The sequence below is a fragment of the Etheostoma cragini genome, chromosome 2 (assembly GCF_013103735.1).
Source record: "Etheostoma cragini isolate CJK2018 chromosome 2, CSU_Ecrag_1.0, whole genome shotgun sequence".
Lineage (NCBI taxonomy): Eukaryota > Metazoa > Chordata > Actinopteri > Perciformes > Percidae > Etheostoma > Etheostoma cragini.
The window spans coordinates 15,423,911-15,443,295 of NC_048408.1; the positions used below are offsets into that span (position 1 = coordinate 15,423,911).

Sequence of the window (19,385 nt, forward strand, 5' to 3'; positions counted from 1 at the left end):
TAATTGTTCAATCAGTGCCTTATGATATTTCCAGAAAGATAAAGTAATACAAGTCTGAAGGACAATGTTTAGAATCAAGTTTTGTCGCTTTTATTTAATATATTTTAGGGTGTTGTGATGTAAAACATCCACAAAATGTTTAAAGACAAAGACAGAGAAAACCACATTATGTTACTAACATTCCTGATCCACAAACTTTGGAATACATTAAGAAGAGACATAAAGTTGCAAAGATTTTACATTGATTGTTACCTTTGCTGCCATTAAGCCATCCAACAACAAAAAAGCAAATGATTCATTAATCACAGAGAGAAAAATCAAGCTATTTTCAGCAGTATTTTCCTTAACTGTGCACATGTACATCAAAATGCACACGTGCACACATTTTACTGTTCTCACTTCCTTAGACATAGAAAATATTTTGTGTACAAGAAACATTGAACACTCACAACAAAATGTTTTCAACATATTTTCACTTCCATTAATGCTTTTCGAATAAATGTTATGTTAAGTAATGTGAGGAAATACAAAAGTCTCCTATTTCTGGAGTTCAGTGTTCAATTCTTGGCCCACATTGTTTTCTTTATATATTTTGCCTTTAGGGGCTATTATGGTCAAGCAAAACTTGACATTTCATTTTTACTGTGTGCAGATGATTTGGAAACATTACATATTGACAGTGTTGCACTAAACTCCCTGCTTAGTTGTATTAATTATATTAAGTTGTGGGTTTCAGAAAACGTTCTTAATTTGAACGAAGATAAAACTGAATGTCATCTTCAGTACTTCAGACATGCCAGACGGTCCAGCTTTGAGCTTGGGAGTTGTGGCTTCATATGCTAGGCCAACCGTCAAAGATTTTGGGGTTACATTTGATTGCAACATGAAATAAGACAAGCAGATCAGTAATATTGTTAGAGTGATTGTTAATCTTTTCCAGCTTCGTCTCCTGGCTAAAGTCAAGCCCTTGTTGTTATTGTTGGTTCCTGATGTAAAGCACTTTGGATACCTGCTGATTGCTGTAAAGTGCTGTATAAAAATATATTGATTGATTGATTGATTCAGTCATTGATTCATTAATTCATTCATTCAAATTCATTCATTCTTTTTTTACAATGCTGGAACACAACAATGGCACACCCTTAAAGCTGAAAATGTAAAACACATATTTTGAAACCACATTGATTTTCAACTGTAACAATCTTAAGACAACAACAAACTGTACCAGAAAACACTTTTCTATTCGTCATGTCTATTCCTAAAGATGCAGCAACAGAAAGTTCTAATAAACAGCTAACGAGACAATCGGTCAAAAATATGCATTTTTTTTATTAGCTAGATGCTTTTGTTCCATTTTACTCCAGATGTTCTGAAGACCAGGTGCAGTCTGGTTTGAATACCATCAAAATTGGCCTTCAATGGGCTTCCTGTTTCTCAGAGCTGTAATGTGATGTGATGGAATATGGCCTGTCTTCCACAAGGAAAGTGTGCTTTTCCCAGTTACAATTTCTGCATGTAAAAATAACATACTTTAAAAATCTGAAAAAGAAATACATTCAAAGATGACCAGCTGGGATAAGCACATCCACATTGCTTCCTTTCATTGGCAGAATAAATTGACCACATGCACTATACAGAAGGTGCCAACATGAATCAGGCCTGTGAAAAGTGCAATATGTAATGGTGGGAAAGTTGGCAGTTACAGAACTAGATGCTATAATTGTGTTTGCTTTGTTGCTTGTCTTTGAATGTAAGTGTTAAAGATTATTAGTAGGGATTTAATCGCATTAAATTTAACCTCACAATTATAGTGACCAAAATTATCCGGGTTTTTGGTATCATCACGGTATTTTTAAAAGTGTGTTCAATATGTTCAGAAAGCACTGATAGGCCTACACAAACTGACATAGTTTTCAAAAACAGTGTTTATTATATTACAAAAATATAGGCATTAGGCTTTTAAAAAGTACTGAAACCCTGGCCAGAGGTGACTGACTTTGAGATCCAGGAAGATTTATGATTAGTTAATTTATAATAGTTATAATAACTATAGATAACTATGAAGTTGTATTTGCAAAGTGAAGTGAAGTTGGATGTGGTTCTGAGATATAAGCAAATAAAAATGCACATCAATAAGCATCTGACTTACATTGAACATTATTTACCAAAACTAAATAGTATAGCCACCAGCATCCAGCAAGAAACAATACTAAGAATTACGTTAATTTCTCTGTAATAAATATAATAGTCATAATAACTGTAATAACGAGGCAGTTGAACCCCTGACAGTTTACATAATAGTTTGAACTTTCGTACTGGGCTACCCACATCACTTCAACGCTGCCATTCATTTTGACTTCACTTTGACAGTGAATAACTTTACATGAAGCGTTTAAATACTTTATTTTTCCATTCTTTATTTCTTAAGAAACACGGCAATTTCTCCCATCTAGCGTTCATATTGCAGTCAACTCTCTATCGCCACACAGTTCAAAGTACTTATTGCAGCTACGGTAGACGTCGCGCTTCAAAAAGACAAAAGTGTACATAAGGCCGTCTATCATCCATGGTTTTTGGAGTGCATGTCAGAGAGTGAAGCGGACGCGCACTTTACACCACGAGCAGGCACATGGGCCACCCGACGGAGAGGAGAGAGAAAGAAAAAGAGACTGCAGCCGTCCGGAGGATAATTAACTAGTTGGGATTTGGTGTGTGCGTCCAAAGCAGCTCTAATGTTCACTCTTTTTTCTGATGACGCCAGTCTCTTGCTCTTTTCAATATTTCTTTCTTTTTCTGGCTGAAGAAAAAGACGCCTGTTCCTGAAATTTGTATTTTGAATATGTGAGGTCCCCTTCTTCAAACTTGCCGGGCTGGAAAGCGACGATACCCATTAGCAGCAGCTGTGAGTCAAAAACGTGAAAGGCGGAGCAGTATAGCCTGTATGTCCCTTACCGGCTAGCGTATTTCAAGATGGCGCATGACTATGGAGCGTCTACCCCAGCTCAAGCAAGCACAAATATAAAATTTCAAGCCAATAGGAATACTTGAAATTGATGATGGTGGTCAATAGTCATTGAAAAAGACAAGTTTGTGAAAAGGCAACACCAATTTAGATTATGAACATCTACAAACGTTACACAATGTAGCTTTAAACACCATAATCCCATCACATTGTGGCCATTATTTTGAGTCAGTTTACAGCCACGATGGGCTCCACTGAGAGGGTGTCAGTTCTTCCTGTGAGGGCCTGCCGGGCGATAAAGAGCACATGTGTATCTTTGAGGTTGTGGGACTGACTGGACAAAGCCTGACTCTGATGTGAGGAGGCGTGGCCGAAAGCATGCCTGGGCCTCAAGGACTCATCGTTGTCAGGCCAAGCAGTCCTGTGACAAGGAGCAGCCACAGGGCGGAGCTCTGGCTCCATCCAGACCACCACCCTTCCTTTCCTCCTGCACATGTCTAAGAGGAGCCTCAGCTCCTGGCGAAAGGTGGGGTTCAGACAACAGTAGATGAAAGGGTTGTAGCAGGTGGAGCTCATAGCCAGCCAGTGAAAGCAGAAGTACAGGGCGTTAGAGGAGTGGATAGCCTGGCTGGACAGCAGCACCACGTAGCAGTTGAGCGGGAACCAGCAGACAGCAAACACGCCGACCACCAGGAGCAACATGGCCAACGTTCGCCGCCGCTTTCTTCTCTGGGCAGCATGCTGAGCTGTTGTGGTGTCACCGATGGCGTTTTGGCGACAAAGTCGGCAGGCCACTGTGGTGTAGGACGTGGTGATGATGAGGAGTGGCAGCATGTAAAGTAATATGAAGGTCAAGAGGTCAATATACTGCCAGTAGACATCTGATGGCTCCGGGAAGTCTGGGACACACAGGCTGCGCTCCTTTTCTTTACTGGTAAGGAGAGTTACAGTACAGAGGAAGCAACAACATTAAATCAAAGGTGGTAGGGCTGCAACTAACAATTATTTGTATTACTGATTATACTTTTGATGATTTTCTGACTCATTTTATTGTCTATAAAATGGCATAAAATTGTGACATGGCCCATTATAACTCCCTAGAGCCTAATAAGACACGTTCAAATAGTTTATTTGGTCCAATAACTCCAAAGCTAGCAGTCAGCGTAATTATGATATATGACAAAAAACGAACTCAAATGATTAATAATTAGTTTTAATTTTATTTTGTAATAGTGGCAAATTTGTTTCTTGATGATTAAACAATGTTACTGTGTATCTAATCTGACACAATTTGCATATTCAGCAAACCTGCTCACGAATAACAATCCTAACAGTAATCCATCACATTTTTGCTCTCATTTTGGGTGAATTTCTGCTATTTCTCCCCACTATGTCAAAATCCTTACCTTCACAATTCTTATGTTCATGTTCAATTCTCATATTCGTTCACGTAAGGCCCACTGGCAGCCGGAGTAATTCTCAATCTTATCCATTTTTGGAGAGCCACAAAGTTTGCAGAGGGGGGAGGTCTGCGTTGATGGGTACAATACGTTGAACTGACACTGAAGTCAACTGACATTCAACCTCAACGGGTTTCACTCCATGAAGATGCTTCAGATTGATGGAGTCTAATCATCAAAGTGTTCCTCTATTGCCAACCTCATAAAATAATATTACACACTTCCTGTGGATCTATCCCTATTAAAATGGATGAGTGTGTATACATTTACCTGTATGTAAAACTCAGCAGTTTTTGGTAGATTGCATGAGGGAGGGAGAAGCAGCTGGCCATTATCCAGATAACAGCAACCCAGAAACCGCCTTGTGTTGGGGACATGCGAGGTCTCAAAGGGTGCAAAATCACCTAAAACAAAAATTACCTCTCAAAGATCAAAACATCATCCCTGCTGAACTCAGTTTTACAGTTATACTGAATATATGCAACTCCAAGACCACAGCATGCAGATATATTGAAATACACCATTTACGCCATTTACATTTTTTACCTCAACTGAAGAGGGTACTATGCTTACTATCATTATTTCCTTCCAATTTAACAAGAGAACTCAAACTGAAAAATACTCCATTTATCTTACGCCTCTATTAAAAAAGTACACTTCAATAAAGCATTTTCTGAAATGTCCATTTCCCAAACTTGTCATGACGTCTTCAATTGCATTGGTTAGCTGTGAGGAGAGTTGAACTACAAACAAAACATGAAGTCATATTTATTAGATTGACCTGCTGCTTAGCCTGCTCTTCATCAATCTAAAATTGGAGCTGCAGCAGCTGCTGTGACACACGGTTCATAGAGGTGATTAAGGTACTTCAAAACCCTGAACACCTAATTGATGTAATTTGCGTGAAAATTTGTACTTCTGAGAAATGTGAACCCACATACACACATAATCAGATATGGCAAAAACACAGATACTTATGTTAAGTATCTGTATTGTGTAAAATACTCTGGTAAAAGTAGAAATACTTATTTAACTTCTTTACTCATGTAAAAGTAACAAAGTACTGGCTTGGAAATCTACCTAAAGTGTAAAACTAAAAGTAGCCTTGCGAATGACACACAAATGTTACCAGAGTGCATGCTGAGAAACTTCAGTGAACATGGAAAAAAAGCTCTTTATATGCCACTGCCTATGTTTTAAATGTTTTTTTGCCAATAGGCCTCACATTACAACAAGAGATGAAGTCAATTGTGATTCTGTGAGAATTAACAGATCCAGTTTCTCTTTTTTAATCCTTAACGTTTAAAGGACTGCATGTGCTATATGTGTGTGCTCAAATATGGCTTCTGGAAAGAAATAAAGGATAAAATATGAATTACTAAACATAAATTAATGAAGAAGAGCCCCATACTTTTAGAGTTACTACCAACCACTAGATGGCCATCCTTTAAAAAATAAATTATTAAATTTGGCCCTTTCTGGCGAGTTTTGTGCAAAGAAATGCGGAATACATATGTGCAAAACTGCAATGTTCAGAGCCTATACTTTGTGTTGTTGTAGTATCAACAGAGGGCATTTAGTATTTACATTATTGTTAATCCGTCATCACTTGATTACACTTGTATAACCTTGTTATTAAGAAGTGACCCATACAATATGCCAAACATAATGTGCCACATGAAGAGACAGTGCAGCATATGACAGTAGCAATAGCTGAGAAGATTTGGGTCTGTGGTGACCAGGTCCTTCTTACACAAACTTACTTCTCCCATTCTATCTCTCTACACACACACACACACATGACATGAGAGAACCATAACTGTTTACACTCCTGCAAGGTGGTCGCAACCCTAGTTGCAGTCTTCTCCTGAACAGAGGTGGCGCTAATGAGCAAAGCCTACCAACATTGCTATTTCTGCAAGAAAAAGGTAAACCACAGCAGATTTGGCAGCAGTATTGCCATCAATGCTTTGATTTGATTCACTGACCTACTTTGTCGGATCAAGACGCCTTTCATTCATAAGAGAACTCATCTTAACCCAGTAAGTCTACAAGAGAGACTTGGAGTCACTCTGAGAGTCCTTGTTCAGGCTTCCCGTTTCCACTTTGTTACGTGCCGCTGAAAAAAAGTAGAGTGGTGCGCAAACTCAAAATCCTGGCGTGGCAGCGAGTTCTACATCATTTCGACACATTTGATGCGTCAGCTGTAAAACAGCTCTTAGGCATTATGTAGGTTTTTGCCATGTTCCGATTGTTTTCATCTCATCTCCGCCGAGACAAAATAGACGTGACATTTCAAAAGGTTTTCATTTATTGTCGGAAATATCATGTTTTCAAAAGCATCACTTTCATCAACTGTTATGTGACATATTTCCAGTAGGCACTAACTGCAAGCAGGCACATCTGGACACAAACGAGCAGGGTCGGGGGCCGTGGCTGAGCCCCAGAGCGCCCTGGCTCAATTTAACCACCAAATCCCATCCAATTAGATTGAATTTGGTATTGATGACGCAAAAAATAATAACGGTAACTCCACTGAAATGATTTGAAACTAATGTAACGAGCCTATTTTGTAAAATGTCAGGAGCAGAAAGTACCGATATTTGTGTTAAAAAAAAGTAAAAGTAAAAAATCAGCACAAAAAGAAATAGTAAAGTAAAGTAAAAAATATCTGAAAAATCTACTTGAGTACAGTAACAAGTATTTGTACTTTGTTACTTTCTATCTCTGCACATAATACACATGTGTTTAGATTCAGGATATACATTGTCATACTTCTTAGAAAAATGCTCCCTAAGGCCGATACATCATTAGATTTTTACTGATGCATCAATATGTAAGCAGCCATTTTATGGTTGTAGCTGGTTTAGGTGGAGCTACTTTAAAATATATGGCTACAGTCATAATTTTCAGGTTTTATGTAAGGAATAATCTGAGCGAGTCAGTCATCATTGTGAATTAGAACCAAGCAGAACCAATTGAAGCAGAGGATATCCAACAATAACATCCACCTCCACCTCATATCTTTACAGCATAATGTTCTGTACTTCACACAATAATGGTGTCAAGCAATGATGCTCTCAAAAGACAGAAGAGCATTACTGCTTCATGTAGACCAACCTGTCGACGGTCCAGTGCGATTGCAGTGAGTGTGAGAGTTGAGACGTGCAGAGAGCAGTACTGTACAAAGCGACTGATGTGACACATTGTCCTCCCAAACACCCAAGTGCTGTTCACAAACCGGACCTGGGAAAACACACCACACACACACACATACATAGATCATGTACACCTATCAATTTACCAACCTCATCCATCCATCAAAAAGATATTAGTTGACACTGTTAGGTTCAGTTCCTGTGATGATTGATAGTTTTATGACCACTATAGCCACTCGTTGCGTTGCTTATGGTCTGAAAAACTGGCAATGGGCTTTTGAGTCATAAACACAGGAAACAGATAGGACCTGGATTTATTTATTGATTCACTTGTCTCCCTCTCTCTCTGTCTCTCTGTCTCTCTCTCTTTCTATCTCCAAGCACACAAAATATAACTCAACTAATAAATTATGATTTATTATTATTATTGTTATTAGTAGTAGTATAGTATTATAGGTTAAAGCTATAGTGCGTAGTTTCTGTCTCTCTCATGAAGAATTAAGTAATGACAACAAAACTGTCGCCACCGCACCCTCCCCTCACACAACGCAGTTGCTAGTAGCCACGGTAGCCAAGAAGGACATGATGGACTCTTTAGAAGAGGTAATTATCTTCACTTGAGTTTCTGCGCGGGAAAGACACCGGATGCCATTATCTTCTGAATATAGCCATTCTGAGAAAATACAGAGACAGTGTAAAGCTTTTTTTTTTTATTTTAAAGCTAAAGCTTTAAAATACCCAGCACTGTGTAAAACACATTAAAATTAGCCCCGGTTGTGGTCAAGAAAAATAGAACGGGGAAAGGAACCGTCACACGCGGGACACGCCGACAACGTAACTGTTGAACGGTTGTGGTTAGGAAGAGAACACGGTAAGGAACTGCAACACGTGGGACGTGATCTCCGGTCTCCATGGTGATGTGGGATCCACCTGTGTTGTTTGACCCATTCACCACCCGACCAACCTCCCTGCACTAATTTTCAACTTTTTAAGCTAGGCCTACTCGCTATTGTAATTTTTCTGTGATAACGAAATAGGCAACCCATTCAAATAAATTACTTCAAAATTCGTAATCAACACACGAAAATAACGACATTAACATGACCTGTACACGAATCAATAGACTAATTAACGTGGCCATTTCACGGACTGCCTTGAGACTGGGCCGGAATGCTTTCACTTTCAATAATTAAAGTATTTTTTAGATGTCACACTTTCTTTTATTGACGTTAGCGTTGGGGTTCTTGCTGGCTGGGTTTGGTATGTTGTAGTAGTCACTGGCTGGGGGCTAGCAATGGCGTTTTTTTCGGTGATATCCCCTCTCATCCAGACTGAAGTAGGCCTAGGTCTACTGTAGATGGAACGGAGTGCGCTAGCTAGCTAACTTACCATCTAAAGATCAATTGACTAGCCAAACAGCTAACTTAACGTGGCAAATGAAGTCGTTGGTTAGCCCAATCATACGAAAAATAACTTTGAGGTGTTGAACGCTGTTGTTAGCTGTTGTAAAGACAAAATAATGTATTAGGCTACTGCATGCTACTGAGTAGGCGCCTAGCCTATAATCCTTCGACATTGTATGATTAACAATTCTTGAACATATCATCTGCCAGAAGTTAGACAAAAACCTGAGGGGTCAAAGGTTATATGACTTAATTGACAGGCAAGACACGCTCTGTGTCTGTGTTAACGATTAACTTCTCTAGACATCTTAATGCAATAGAACACATGAATGTGTAGCCTAATATTGTAATATATTACTATATTTATATAATATAGTAATTAGGGGGTCCTACCAGGGTGAAAGGCGTATTGAGGACAGTGATGAAGATATCAGCCACAGCGAGGTTCATAATAAACAAGCTGGTGGCGGACAGGGTGCGTTTTTTTTTAACCACCACATGGCACACCAGAGTGTTCCCGAACAGGGAGATCACAATGATCAGAGAGTAGGCGGCCACCAGCAGCGCCTTGACGCGCCCGTCCTGTGACTCCCCGCCGCCGCGCTTCCTACTGGCCAGAGACCGCCAGTCCTCCAGCATCCCCTCGTCAAAGTCTAGAAGGAAAACTCCAGACGTCCGGTTATCCAGCTGACCCGAACCGTTAAGGAAATGCTCCGCGGGAGAAAATACTCCCTGTCCCAGAAGTGACGAGTCGTTGAGTGTGTGCTCCGCTGCTGCTGCTGCCGCGTCAGGGCTGCCCATCCAGATCACCACACATACCCAAACACACACAGTTCTCATGTTGCCAAAATGTTCTTCTTATTTTAATAATAGCCTACGTATTATTATTATTACTATTAGTATTGCTACTATTGTTATTATTAGACTAGTATTATTCTCTAAAAGCTGCACACCTGCAGCGTTCCTCGTGTCAATGTGGAGATGCTGAAGCACGAGCAACAAAGTTGCGTGATGCGACCCAGCCGCACATCTGCTCTTTTTAAACCTGAGAGATAGATAGAGAGAGAGAGAGAGAGAGAGAGAGAGAATGAGAGAGGGAGATAAATAGACGCCTTCAGTATAAAGTTGAAACCAAAAAGACAGAAATTTTGATTATAAAAACGAAAAAGATCAAATACGAATAATGCAAATATAAAATAAAAGGACAATAAGCCAGAGGTAAGATGTAACAACTGTAAAGTATAAGCCTTGCATATGAGATCATTGCATCACCAAACTTTCTGGGCCAAACTTCTCCGTTCTGTTTAAAAGGCAACAGTAAAAACTATCAATCCATTTCTTAAACAAAATGTCTCCTATTATATTTTGAAAGGGTTTCAATGGTCAGTCTAAGCCATTTTCTCTGTAAAGCCCTTGCACGGAGGCTGCACGTTAAATCATTAACATTACTATAAAGTCCTTTAGCATCAAACCTTTTTTTTTACTTACTTTCCAATTCATCAGAAGGATCATTTTTCATAGACAGGAATAACAACCGCATTTAAACACAGGTAAAGGTCTTGGGTTTTGCCTTGGACGTGAACTCTGCTCCCCTGCTTGAAAGCCCTGTGTCGTTCACCCTGACCTCCCCTCTGTGCAGACCAGAGGGTTCTTCTAAAGCAGCGGTCAATGTGGTGCATAGAACATATTACAAATTACTGTGCTTTACTTTTTGTATATCCTGCGATGGTTCATGAGAACAGCCTGGTGTTGAAGTTCCTCTATCTCTACAGCCAACATAATTCGCTAAGATATTAGGATTAATTTGATAGTTAGACAGATGGATGTCGAGGAAGAGTGAAAAATAGGTTAGAACTGACTGATAATTTGCTTTAACATTGTTGTTTTTTTCACAAAATTATATCAATCCGATTTTGTAGTCAATGCGGACCCACGGCAGCCCTGAAACAAATCCCAATTTAACCCCTGTTATTACTTACTTGTTAGTACTTCCTACATTCTCCCAAAGATAATATTTCATAGTACCGTTTTGTTACAAGATGATGGTCGTTTGGGCTCCGACAATCCATTAAGCAGGGAAGAACATAAAACACTGCCAGGCATCTGCAGTATGGCCACGGCTGCATCAACACAACTTCTGTATTGATCATAGCTGCTGTTTCCAACGGAGACAGTAGATGAGTCTCACGCAGTGAAATCTTTCTTGGCTGGAGAATGAATGTTGTATTCAAGTTGTCCATCTATTCCTGCATGTTTTCAAAAGCTTTCTCTCTCACTGTGAGTTGTTTGTTTCTGTTGGGCCTCTGAATCTTCTCAAGCTCAAGGGAGTTCAGCAGCTGAACAGTAACAACCCACCACTGATGTTGAATGATTCAAGGACAGAATGTATCTTAAGGGTTATAGTGAATGCTGCTAAAATTAAACAGCATAGGTTTTTTTGAGGGGGCTTATTTATGCATTTTTATTAGACAGTACATATAGGCTCGAAAGAAGGGAAAAAGAGAGGGTCAGATGGAACCAAGGCCGCTGCCAAGGACACAGCCTAGGACACAGCCTAGGACACACAAGGTCAAGAGGTCAGTCCACAAAATAGGTTTAAATTTTTATTTGTTTACGTTTTATTCATTAATTTACAAATAAGGTCAAAACAGTAAATACACTACATAAAGCATAGTGGAAAAGAAGGGACGCCTTGCCCCTCTCTATGCAAAATCTTTGTAAAGACAGAACATTAGGCCTATTTAGGGGGAGAGAGAAGGCAAATATGGGAAGCAATTTACTCAATGTTAAATAAATACATAAATAAATAAATGAACCAGTACCACCATGCACCACGACCGGTGTTACGATTTAACTGGTTTTTGAATGGCAGATTAACTTGTGACACTTGTATCCGGTTTATTGTATTTTATATTGAATTCTACTGAATGGCATCGTTCTCGTCACTATGGTAGTCTACACTACACATTAGGCTACTACTCATTCATCACATTTGGACATGACTTTCAAACTAACATTTTATAGCGATTTGGATATTAGCTAGGCTCAGTTGTGGAAAGGTGATATATCAGGTTTGTGCTTGTGTCTTTGTTGTTAGATTGTTTGTTACCTACAATAGGCCTATCTAACGGTTGGATATAGCTTTATAACTAACTAAAGCGTGAATGTCACTGGATAATCTACAAAATCGGTTTGTCCGTGGTTTACAGTCAGAGACCGTGGCAGACACACACGACCTTACATTCAACAGACAACAAGTGATATTTTTCCCGTTTTACAACACCCCGACAGATGAATGTGAAAAAAGAGGCAATTTGATCAGAATTGTTTACTGCAGCGGTGCAACGCCGCTTGCAACACATATCACCAGTCAACTCAAACACCAGTTAAACCTTAACACCCACGGCTGTGTTCTGAATGTGAGATGCAACCACGCACCCTTTTTTGCATATAGCCTACTTATTGGAGAGAGAGAGAGGGGAAATCAATTAAGACGGCACTAAGAAATTAAAGCCCACGGAAATAAATAAATGTGGATTCCTTAAAAAAAGGTCTCTTGAAATAAATAAACGTGGATTTACGTGGAATAAAATGGTATTGCATAGACAAACAGCTGTCATGGCTATGCATATGTGTCATTGTGGGCTAGCATTGGATTTCACAAATAACTGTGGGGAACCTGCAGAAAAAACAAATTCCTGGAATGCAACTGTTAGGCTACTTGGAACAAAAAGCAAGTCTGCTGCATTATTACACCTGGGCACAAAGACAGTGACAATAAACAGCCTGCTCAATCCCAGCGAGAATTAGCCAAAAACGCAGTCGTAGAAGTGCAACGACAGGATCACACCTTTGTTAATATGCGAACTGCAATATATTCCCAAACTGTGAGAGGCAGCAATGTGCCGGAAGACATCCAGTCTGCCGAAAATTCAAAAGAACACGAAGAAGACGCTTGTGGTTTGTTTTGAATACGCACACTGCAAGGTGAGCGTTGCATCGGATAAAATATCCCGAATGTATCGGAATTGCTTTTAGAAATGTTTCTCAAATGTTATCGTCAACAGTCACGTGTAACGTCAACGTAAATTACAAACATGAAACCGTTGTACGTAAACTAATGTCGAAGTAAAAGGAAGCGTTGGCTTCACTAGTCTTGTAGTAACCAGCATAACAGCAACTATGTCAACAGTTAGCCTACGTGGGCGTGCGTGTATTTAACGTTCACGTGGCTAAATGCTACATTTATTGAATGGAACGTTAACCTGAACGTTTGTTGTATGTTGATCTATCTACTGTCTTGCTTCACGATGGCTTACGTTACAACAACACTTGATAACGTAACACAGTTGTCAGTTCATTAGCTAGGTAACGTTACGTTATGGTCACGTAACGTTTACCTATTACTAACGTTACAAGTAACCTCAGCTTGAGGGTTAATGTGGTATGTTTTTTTGTTGTTGAAATTAAATTCAACTTTACATCATGTACGTCAATTCCAATTTGTGATGTTGAACTTCCTTGCATTTAAATATTGTATTTTTACTTAGTTTTTTGGTCCTTCGTTTAATTCAAGTCTAATTGTCTAATTATAGAATATGGTATTATTATTATTATTATTATTATTATTATTATTTATGGCACCTGACACTTACAGTAATGTCTGCGCTAATCTTGCTTTGCCAGACCTTCTTGTCTATTATGACCTGCTTGGGGCCAAAGGTGAGATAATGAGCTGCTGGTCACCTTGATTGATAACATATGCATTTGAAAATTGCAATATAAAACAACTTAAGTGAAATAATTAAATGTAGGACTTTATTTTCAAAGGTTACTAGGCTGGTTCTATTCAGAAACAAAGTCACAAGACACTAAATAGAAAATGTCAATTAGCACATGAGGTTTAGTGCCAAATTCAATCCAAAAGTAAACATATTAAACGTTCATATTCCTTTAAATTGATACATTTTCTACATTCTCCCACTGTCATTGATTTTACAAAGTAGTTAGTTAGGTCAGTACATCTGTCCCATTCCTTTGTGTGATTTTATTTCTTGGATTCTCTGGCATAAACAGCAAGTGATGGAGTTTCCTGAAGATGTCAACCAGCTTGATCTTCTGAATACACATGGTCACCTGATCCCCCGGGGGACCAGCAGCCTGTGGACCGAAAGCGAGGAAGAGGTGGAAGAAGAGGAGGGGGACCACAGTGACGATTGGTATATTGAAAAAGAAGAAACTCTCAAAGACAAACCAAAGGTGCTCATCATGTGGGCAGCGGAAAACAATCGCGTAAGTTATATTTTGTTCTGGCACCACTCTCAGAACTCAGACTTTACCCATGAATAATATGAAACAGCTGAAGCAGAGACTGGTTTGAGTTTTTATTTGAAAAAGTACGAAAGGAAAAGAAAGGAAAAGTACGAGCCAGGTTTTAAGTTTCCTGAAATGGACTGTATGGTCCATGGGTTATGGATTTGCCTGGTTTTCCTTCAGATTTATTTATTCTTTTGGGTTCTTTCAGCTGTTGTTCACTTTTTTAAGGATCAATGGTATCAAAAAAATACCACATTAAAATCTGATATAGCCAAAAGCAATCATACATTTCTTTCCACCAGAAAAGAGTGAAATCATGAATACAGTATGTTGTAAATGTTTATTGCTCTCTAATAACAAGGTAAAAATAACTACCATTTGCTTTTTATTAGTTTTTTATTAATTTTGAGAGTTACGGCTTGTAACATAAGGTGCAATAATGCAGAAGTCCTGTATTACATCTCATTCCACAAAAGGAGTATTGTGCCAATTTTGTAAAACCTCTAAGGAAAAAAAAACTTCCAAAGAAGGTTATGTAGGACTTGAATAAAGTTGAAACCTTTTAGAGAATAACTAGCTAGAAATAACAGTATTTTAAACAGAGTTTAGAGCTGTCCCTTGCAGCCAAATCAACATTCAGTTGTAAATGAATGCTGAAATTAAGCTGAAGAATGGAAAAGCTGTCTGACTTTGAATACCACAAGGCAATTCATGGCAGAGAGGGGACAACTGACAAAGAGACAAAGAGCTAATTTAATTAATCCTAAAGCTGCTCGAAGACATTTAAGGCCATACCACCCTGTGGATAATAAACACTGAGGGAGGGGGGTTAATTATTTTATAATAACTATTTTGCCTTATAACTGTTTTCACCACACATAGCATAATTTAAACAAATTAATTTTACAGGAATCAAATAAACAAGTTATTAATATTTTTGCCATATTTTCTGTGAAGTGTTTAATCTTGGATGAATAGTAGAGTTGTCTTGTATGTCTGACGTCTGTTTTGTTCTGTGTTTTGAGATAATGTCTGGTGCAGGGGCTTTCTCAAGGAGATGCTGTTATTGTAGTTTTTACTGATTATGGCTGTATAGTGAGGTAATAGTAGTTTTTACTCATGTCTAGTGATGCATTTTGACAAGGTAAAGGTAAGGTAGTGTCTTCTCAACTGTTTCCCTCTAATATAACTCAGTCTTACCCTTAAAAGTATTAACGTATCTCTAAAATTGTAAGGATTAAATGGATTGCAGGCAGCAAGTCTGACACTGAATCAATCAGTCCACAGTTAAACAGTCACAGCTGGTGGAGATGTTGTTTTTTGTTCTTTAATTGCCTTTTTCCCCAGCTTTTAATTTGGCACGACGCTGAGTTTATGCATGAAGATGAGTTTACTGATCATGACTAGTAGCACTCAGCCTGTGAAAGCAGTTGTAGAAGAATGTTGTATTCTGTATAAAGAAAACAAGAGTTGATGAATAGCCTTAATTATGTTTCTGATCACATTTACATTTAATTAATGTTTAACAAAAATAAGAATTTTGTTGGGTTAAATACTGAAAATGATTCTCATTGAGTAGGAAGAGGTAGCAGGCTAAAAAGGCTGAGAATCTTCATTTTAAAGAAGGTTATATTAAAGATTGTTTCCTAAATGTGTATACATGACTGAATTTGTACTTACTTAAAGATAATGTAAAGAAATGCTATATGATTTTAACACAGTTTTTGCAAACTTTTGCTAGCGGGTGAGTGAGGAGCTTTGGGTGCTGGGGCATTGAAGCGAGCCATATGCGGTAAAACAAAATGGGTGATTGAAAAGTTTCACTTTAATCAAAGGACTCATAAAAATGTCGCAGTGTCGACATCTTTTTGAAACTTACTGTATGAACCATAAAAAGCAAGCAGGCAAGAAACCAAACTAAGACATATTCTGTCTGTGTTGATGCATAATAAATAATGTTGGATTACTATTAATTAATGCACGGGTGATTTGGGGGGGCAATGGGTAACTAGAATGGCACGCAGAGAGCGCAGACCTCCGCAAAGTCATGCCCTATCTATTTGTTTCCAATTTTCTTAGTTGGGGAACACATTTTTCAGACTACTCCGACACTAAAGTAATGCAGTAAATGAAAGTGACAGATAATTTGTGTCCCTGCCCTGTGATTCAAAGCAGCTCCAAAATTGAATGATCTCTACCTTGACCCGACCTTGTTTTTATTACTTTGAACAAGGGTTCAGGCATCACTCTTTGCTGGGATGGTCAGGCCTCAGCAGTGTTTTCATTGCAGTCTTCATACAGACAAAGTAAAGTATTCTGTAAGAGTACTGATGTATGTATTTACACAGGATAAGTGTGACTAGAATATAAGATAATTCAGTTGGGGTTTTTTTATACACAGAGAGGCAAAAATCACCAACATGAAAGGCTGGAAGAGGATTCAAAAAATAATAGGTACTTATTCAAATTATAGGACCCCCTCAAGTAAAACTTATTTCCTGAGACTATTAGTTTGTAGTTTCCTGACCCTTGGCATTTCTGCATTATCTTTCAGCTTTCAACAGTCCACAGGCTATTAACTGCTGATCCGTTGCTGGTGCACTGCACTGATGAGGACGGATACACTCCACTACATCGTGCAGCCTACAACGGCCATGTTGCTGTGATCTCTGCTTTAATTGCTGCCGGGTCTAAGGTAAACCCTCGCACCATCGACGGATGGACGCCCCTTCACAGTGCCTGCCGCTGGAGCCGCGTCACAGTGGCAAGCTTTCTCCTACACCATGGAGCCGAACTGAACGCCCAGACCAACGGGGGGCTCACACCACTACACCTGGCTGCCTCCAACACCACCCCCTTCAGGACAGACTCTCCTCGCACTTTAGAGCTCCTCCTCTCTCAGCGACACCTGAATCCAGGGCTCCGCAGCGGCAGTGGGGAGACAGCCAGTGAGGTGGCCCGCCGTACTAGCCCACATCATGTCCTGTTTGAGATGGTACAAGACTGTGTCAATGTGGTACCTTTCTCATAAATGAGAAACACAGGTGCAGATGTGCTTACCTCTTCTTGCCTTCTTGTAAGTACAATATACAGCAGGTACAAGTTTATTATGCAGATGGGTTGGATGACTTGTTGTTTTCTGTTGAAGCATCATAACAAGTGTAGTTAGTGTATCTTTGGAATAATATTCTCTTTGCATCGTTGATCTTAAATGCAAACTTGTTTCTCTTTTCATATTTACAAAAGTGAATCTCAGTGTGAGCAAGTATTGCAGGTTGTCTAGGTAACTGACAAGCAGCCACTGTGCGGTACATGCTCTAATGCTGAGTGAAGATTTTCTGAACATATCTTTTTCGAAGTATCTTTTTCAATGGAGACGTATTATATTTGTCTTAGTTGTTTTACCGGTATACACAGTCTTTTCACATCCAGCTACCTACTGATTTGAGACATCTTAATTTAGACTTGCTCAAGGTTTCTTTTTGCAGACACCACATTGTTTTCCTGTATTTGCCACCTAATTTGTAACCTCTTCTTACAGATTGCTAGAGATGAGACTTTGTCTCTTGTTGAAGCTGTTAGATTTGCAAAAATAGCGGAATATAATGCTCAGTGTTTTCAGATGGCACAAGGTTTTAAAACCACATTTTCTTTTAGGTTGAACTGAGGATCCACATGTATGTATATATGTGACTGTCCGAAACAAGATTTTGAAATAGAAGTGTGTGTGTGCGTGTGTGTGTGTGTGTGTGTGTTTGTGTGTGTGTAAAAGGTACACAAATACATTTGCGACAGTGAATGTTTTACTAAACTTAGCACAAAAAGTAACAGAATTTGGGTTTGGTAGATTATTTCTCTGTGGTAACAATGCTTTTTGGCAATAACTCTTATACCGTTGGAAAGCCTGCTCAGTTCCCTTTCAAATGGTGTTCCATTTTTAAGAAACATGCTCTTGTGAGATGAGCAGCAGAGCTGAGTATATGGGTTGGGCCCATGAAAAATATGCCAAATCTTCTCTGCCAATGCCAAACAGCTTATTCTGCTATTGACCCATTTGGTGGATTGGATGATTGAAGTTTGAAAAAACAAGACATATCGTCAATTTAACAATGTATTCATTTCACAATTAGGAGCCTCAGTAGCATGTGGAAGAACACTACACAATCCAAACACCCTCCGAATTACATCCGAATTACTCCTCATGCTGGCCACCAGCCTGGTCACACACTGCTGTGGGATGGTATCCCATTCTTCCACCAGCATTTGTCGCCAATTAGCCAACATGGTAGTGTTGGTCACTTATGGCACAAACAGTACACCCAAGCTGATCCCACTTGTAGCGGAGGTAGTCTTTGATATACCCCACCCTGTATGTTGTCATCTTGGAGGATAGATTTCGGTCCGAGACTGTGGATATATGGGATGGCCACTGGTTGCAGAATCAGGTCCCTGATTTTTTTGGGACCTGGGGGTACCAGAAGCTCTAAACAACAGTGAATAGCAACAGCAAAAAAATCAGTTTGGCATTGACAGAGACAATTTGGCAAATTCTTCATGGGTGCATTCCAGCCAGGGTCCAGGGTCATCCACGCGCTCAGCACCCTAGTACACCTGCAAGCTGTGAAAGATCTGGACTGACTGTTCAGAAACAGGCATACAGGGAACAAAGGAGGACCGTATGCAGAAGCTATGAGGGAGGTACATTCCAGGTTTTATTCCACCATCATCAACAACAGCCCCGGGTTCTCCAAACTACTTTCATCAACAATAAACCACCTTCTCAAACCCCCCCTCACTTTCCCAGTCTGAGACCACCGAGGAGAGGTGCAACATGCACATTACTTTTTTCAAACAAAAAGTTAATAACAGCCACTCGCACTTCTCCGCCACTACTGTCCTCCCCCTCCCAACGGCTGACCGACCGTTTGAGATTGGCCAGCCTCTCTGGTCTTTCTCCAATGCCACACAACAAGAAGTGGAGGATGTCATTAAAAAAAATGAAGCTGTCCACCTGTGCCCTGGAACTTTTCCCATCAGCCCTGCTGAAGGCAAACATCTCTGCCATCTCCCCATTCATCACCAACAT

At 39.5% G+C, this 19,385-nt stretch overlaps 2 protein-coding genes and 1 long non-coding RNA gene across 5 annotated transcripts; 1 reads left to right on the plus strand and 2 right to left on the minus strand.

Annotated features, from left to right (window-relative positions):
- Positions 1-594: 594 nt before the first annotated feature.
- On the minus strand, positions 595-18,448 carry LOC117936285. Its single transcript, XR_004654913.1, has 3 exons — positions 18,107-18,448; positions 1,527-1,529; positions 595-605 (listed from the first exon to the last, which is right to left on the minus strand). It is a non-coding gene; the product is annotated as an uncharacterized LOC117936285 (long non-coding RNA).
- gpr83 (G protein-coupled receptor 83) lies at positions 2,973-9,823 on the minus strand. Its single transcript, XM_034858839.1, has 4 exons — positions 9,377-9,823; positions 7,543-7,668; positions 4,693-4,826; positions 2,973-3,893 (listed from the first exon to the last, which is right to left on the minus strand). The coding sequence occupies exons 1-4, from the start codon at positions 9,821-9,823 to the stop codon at positions 3,191-3,193; spliced, it is 1,410 nt and encodes a 469-aa protein (XP_034714730.1). The 3' UTR covers positions 2,973-3,190.
- ankrd49 (ankyrin repeat domain 49) lies at positions 12,730-17,652 on the plus strand. Of its 3 annotated transcripts, none has more exons than XM_034858976.1 (3): positions 12,730-12,970; positions 14,060-14,275; positions 16,854-17,652. In XM_034858976.1, exons 1-3 carry the CDS (start codon positions 12,884-12,886, stop codon positions 17,328-17,330), a joined length of 780 nt encoding a protein of 259 aa, XP_034714867.1. In that variant the 5' UTR covers positions 12,730-12,883; the 3' UTR covers positions 17,331-17,652. The 3 variants fall into 3 exon arrangements, with proteins under 3 accessions (XP_034714867.1, XP_034714874.1, XP_034714884.1); XM_034858983.1 differs by lacking the exon at positions 12,730-12,970 and adding an exon at positions 13,030-13,092 and having other exon boundaries at positions 14,057-14,275; XM_034858993.1 differs by lacking the exon at positions 12,730-12,970 and adding an exon at positions 13,066-13,095.
- Positions 18,449-19,385: the final 937 nt, after the last annotated feature.

Coding starts and splice junctions, on each gene's coding strand:
- gpr83 (XM_034858839.1), bottom strand. CDS start 9,823: ATGAGAACTGTGTGTGTTTGGGTATGTGTGGTGATCTGGATGGGCAGC. Junction 4,827..7,542: donor TCGCACTGGACCGTCGACAG/GTTGGTCTACAT, acceptor TTTTTGTTTTAG/GTGATTTTGCACCCTTTGAG. Junction 3,894..4,692: donor CTGCTGAGTTTTACATACAG/GTAAATGTATAC, acceptor TCTCCTTACCAG/TAAAGAAAAGGAGCGCAGCC.
- ankrd49 (XM_034858976.1), top strand. CDS start 12,884: ATGTGCCGGAAGACATCCAGTCTGCCGAAAATTCAAAAGAACACGAAG. Junction 12,971..14,059: donor TTGAATACGCACACTGCAAG/GTGAGCGTTGCA, acceptor TGGCATAAACAG/CAAGTGATGGAGTTTCCTGA. Junction 14,276..16,853: donor GGGCAGCGGAAAACAATCGC/GTAAGTTATATT, acceptor ATTATCTTTCAG/CTTTCAACAGTCCACAGGCT.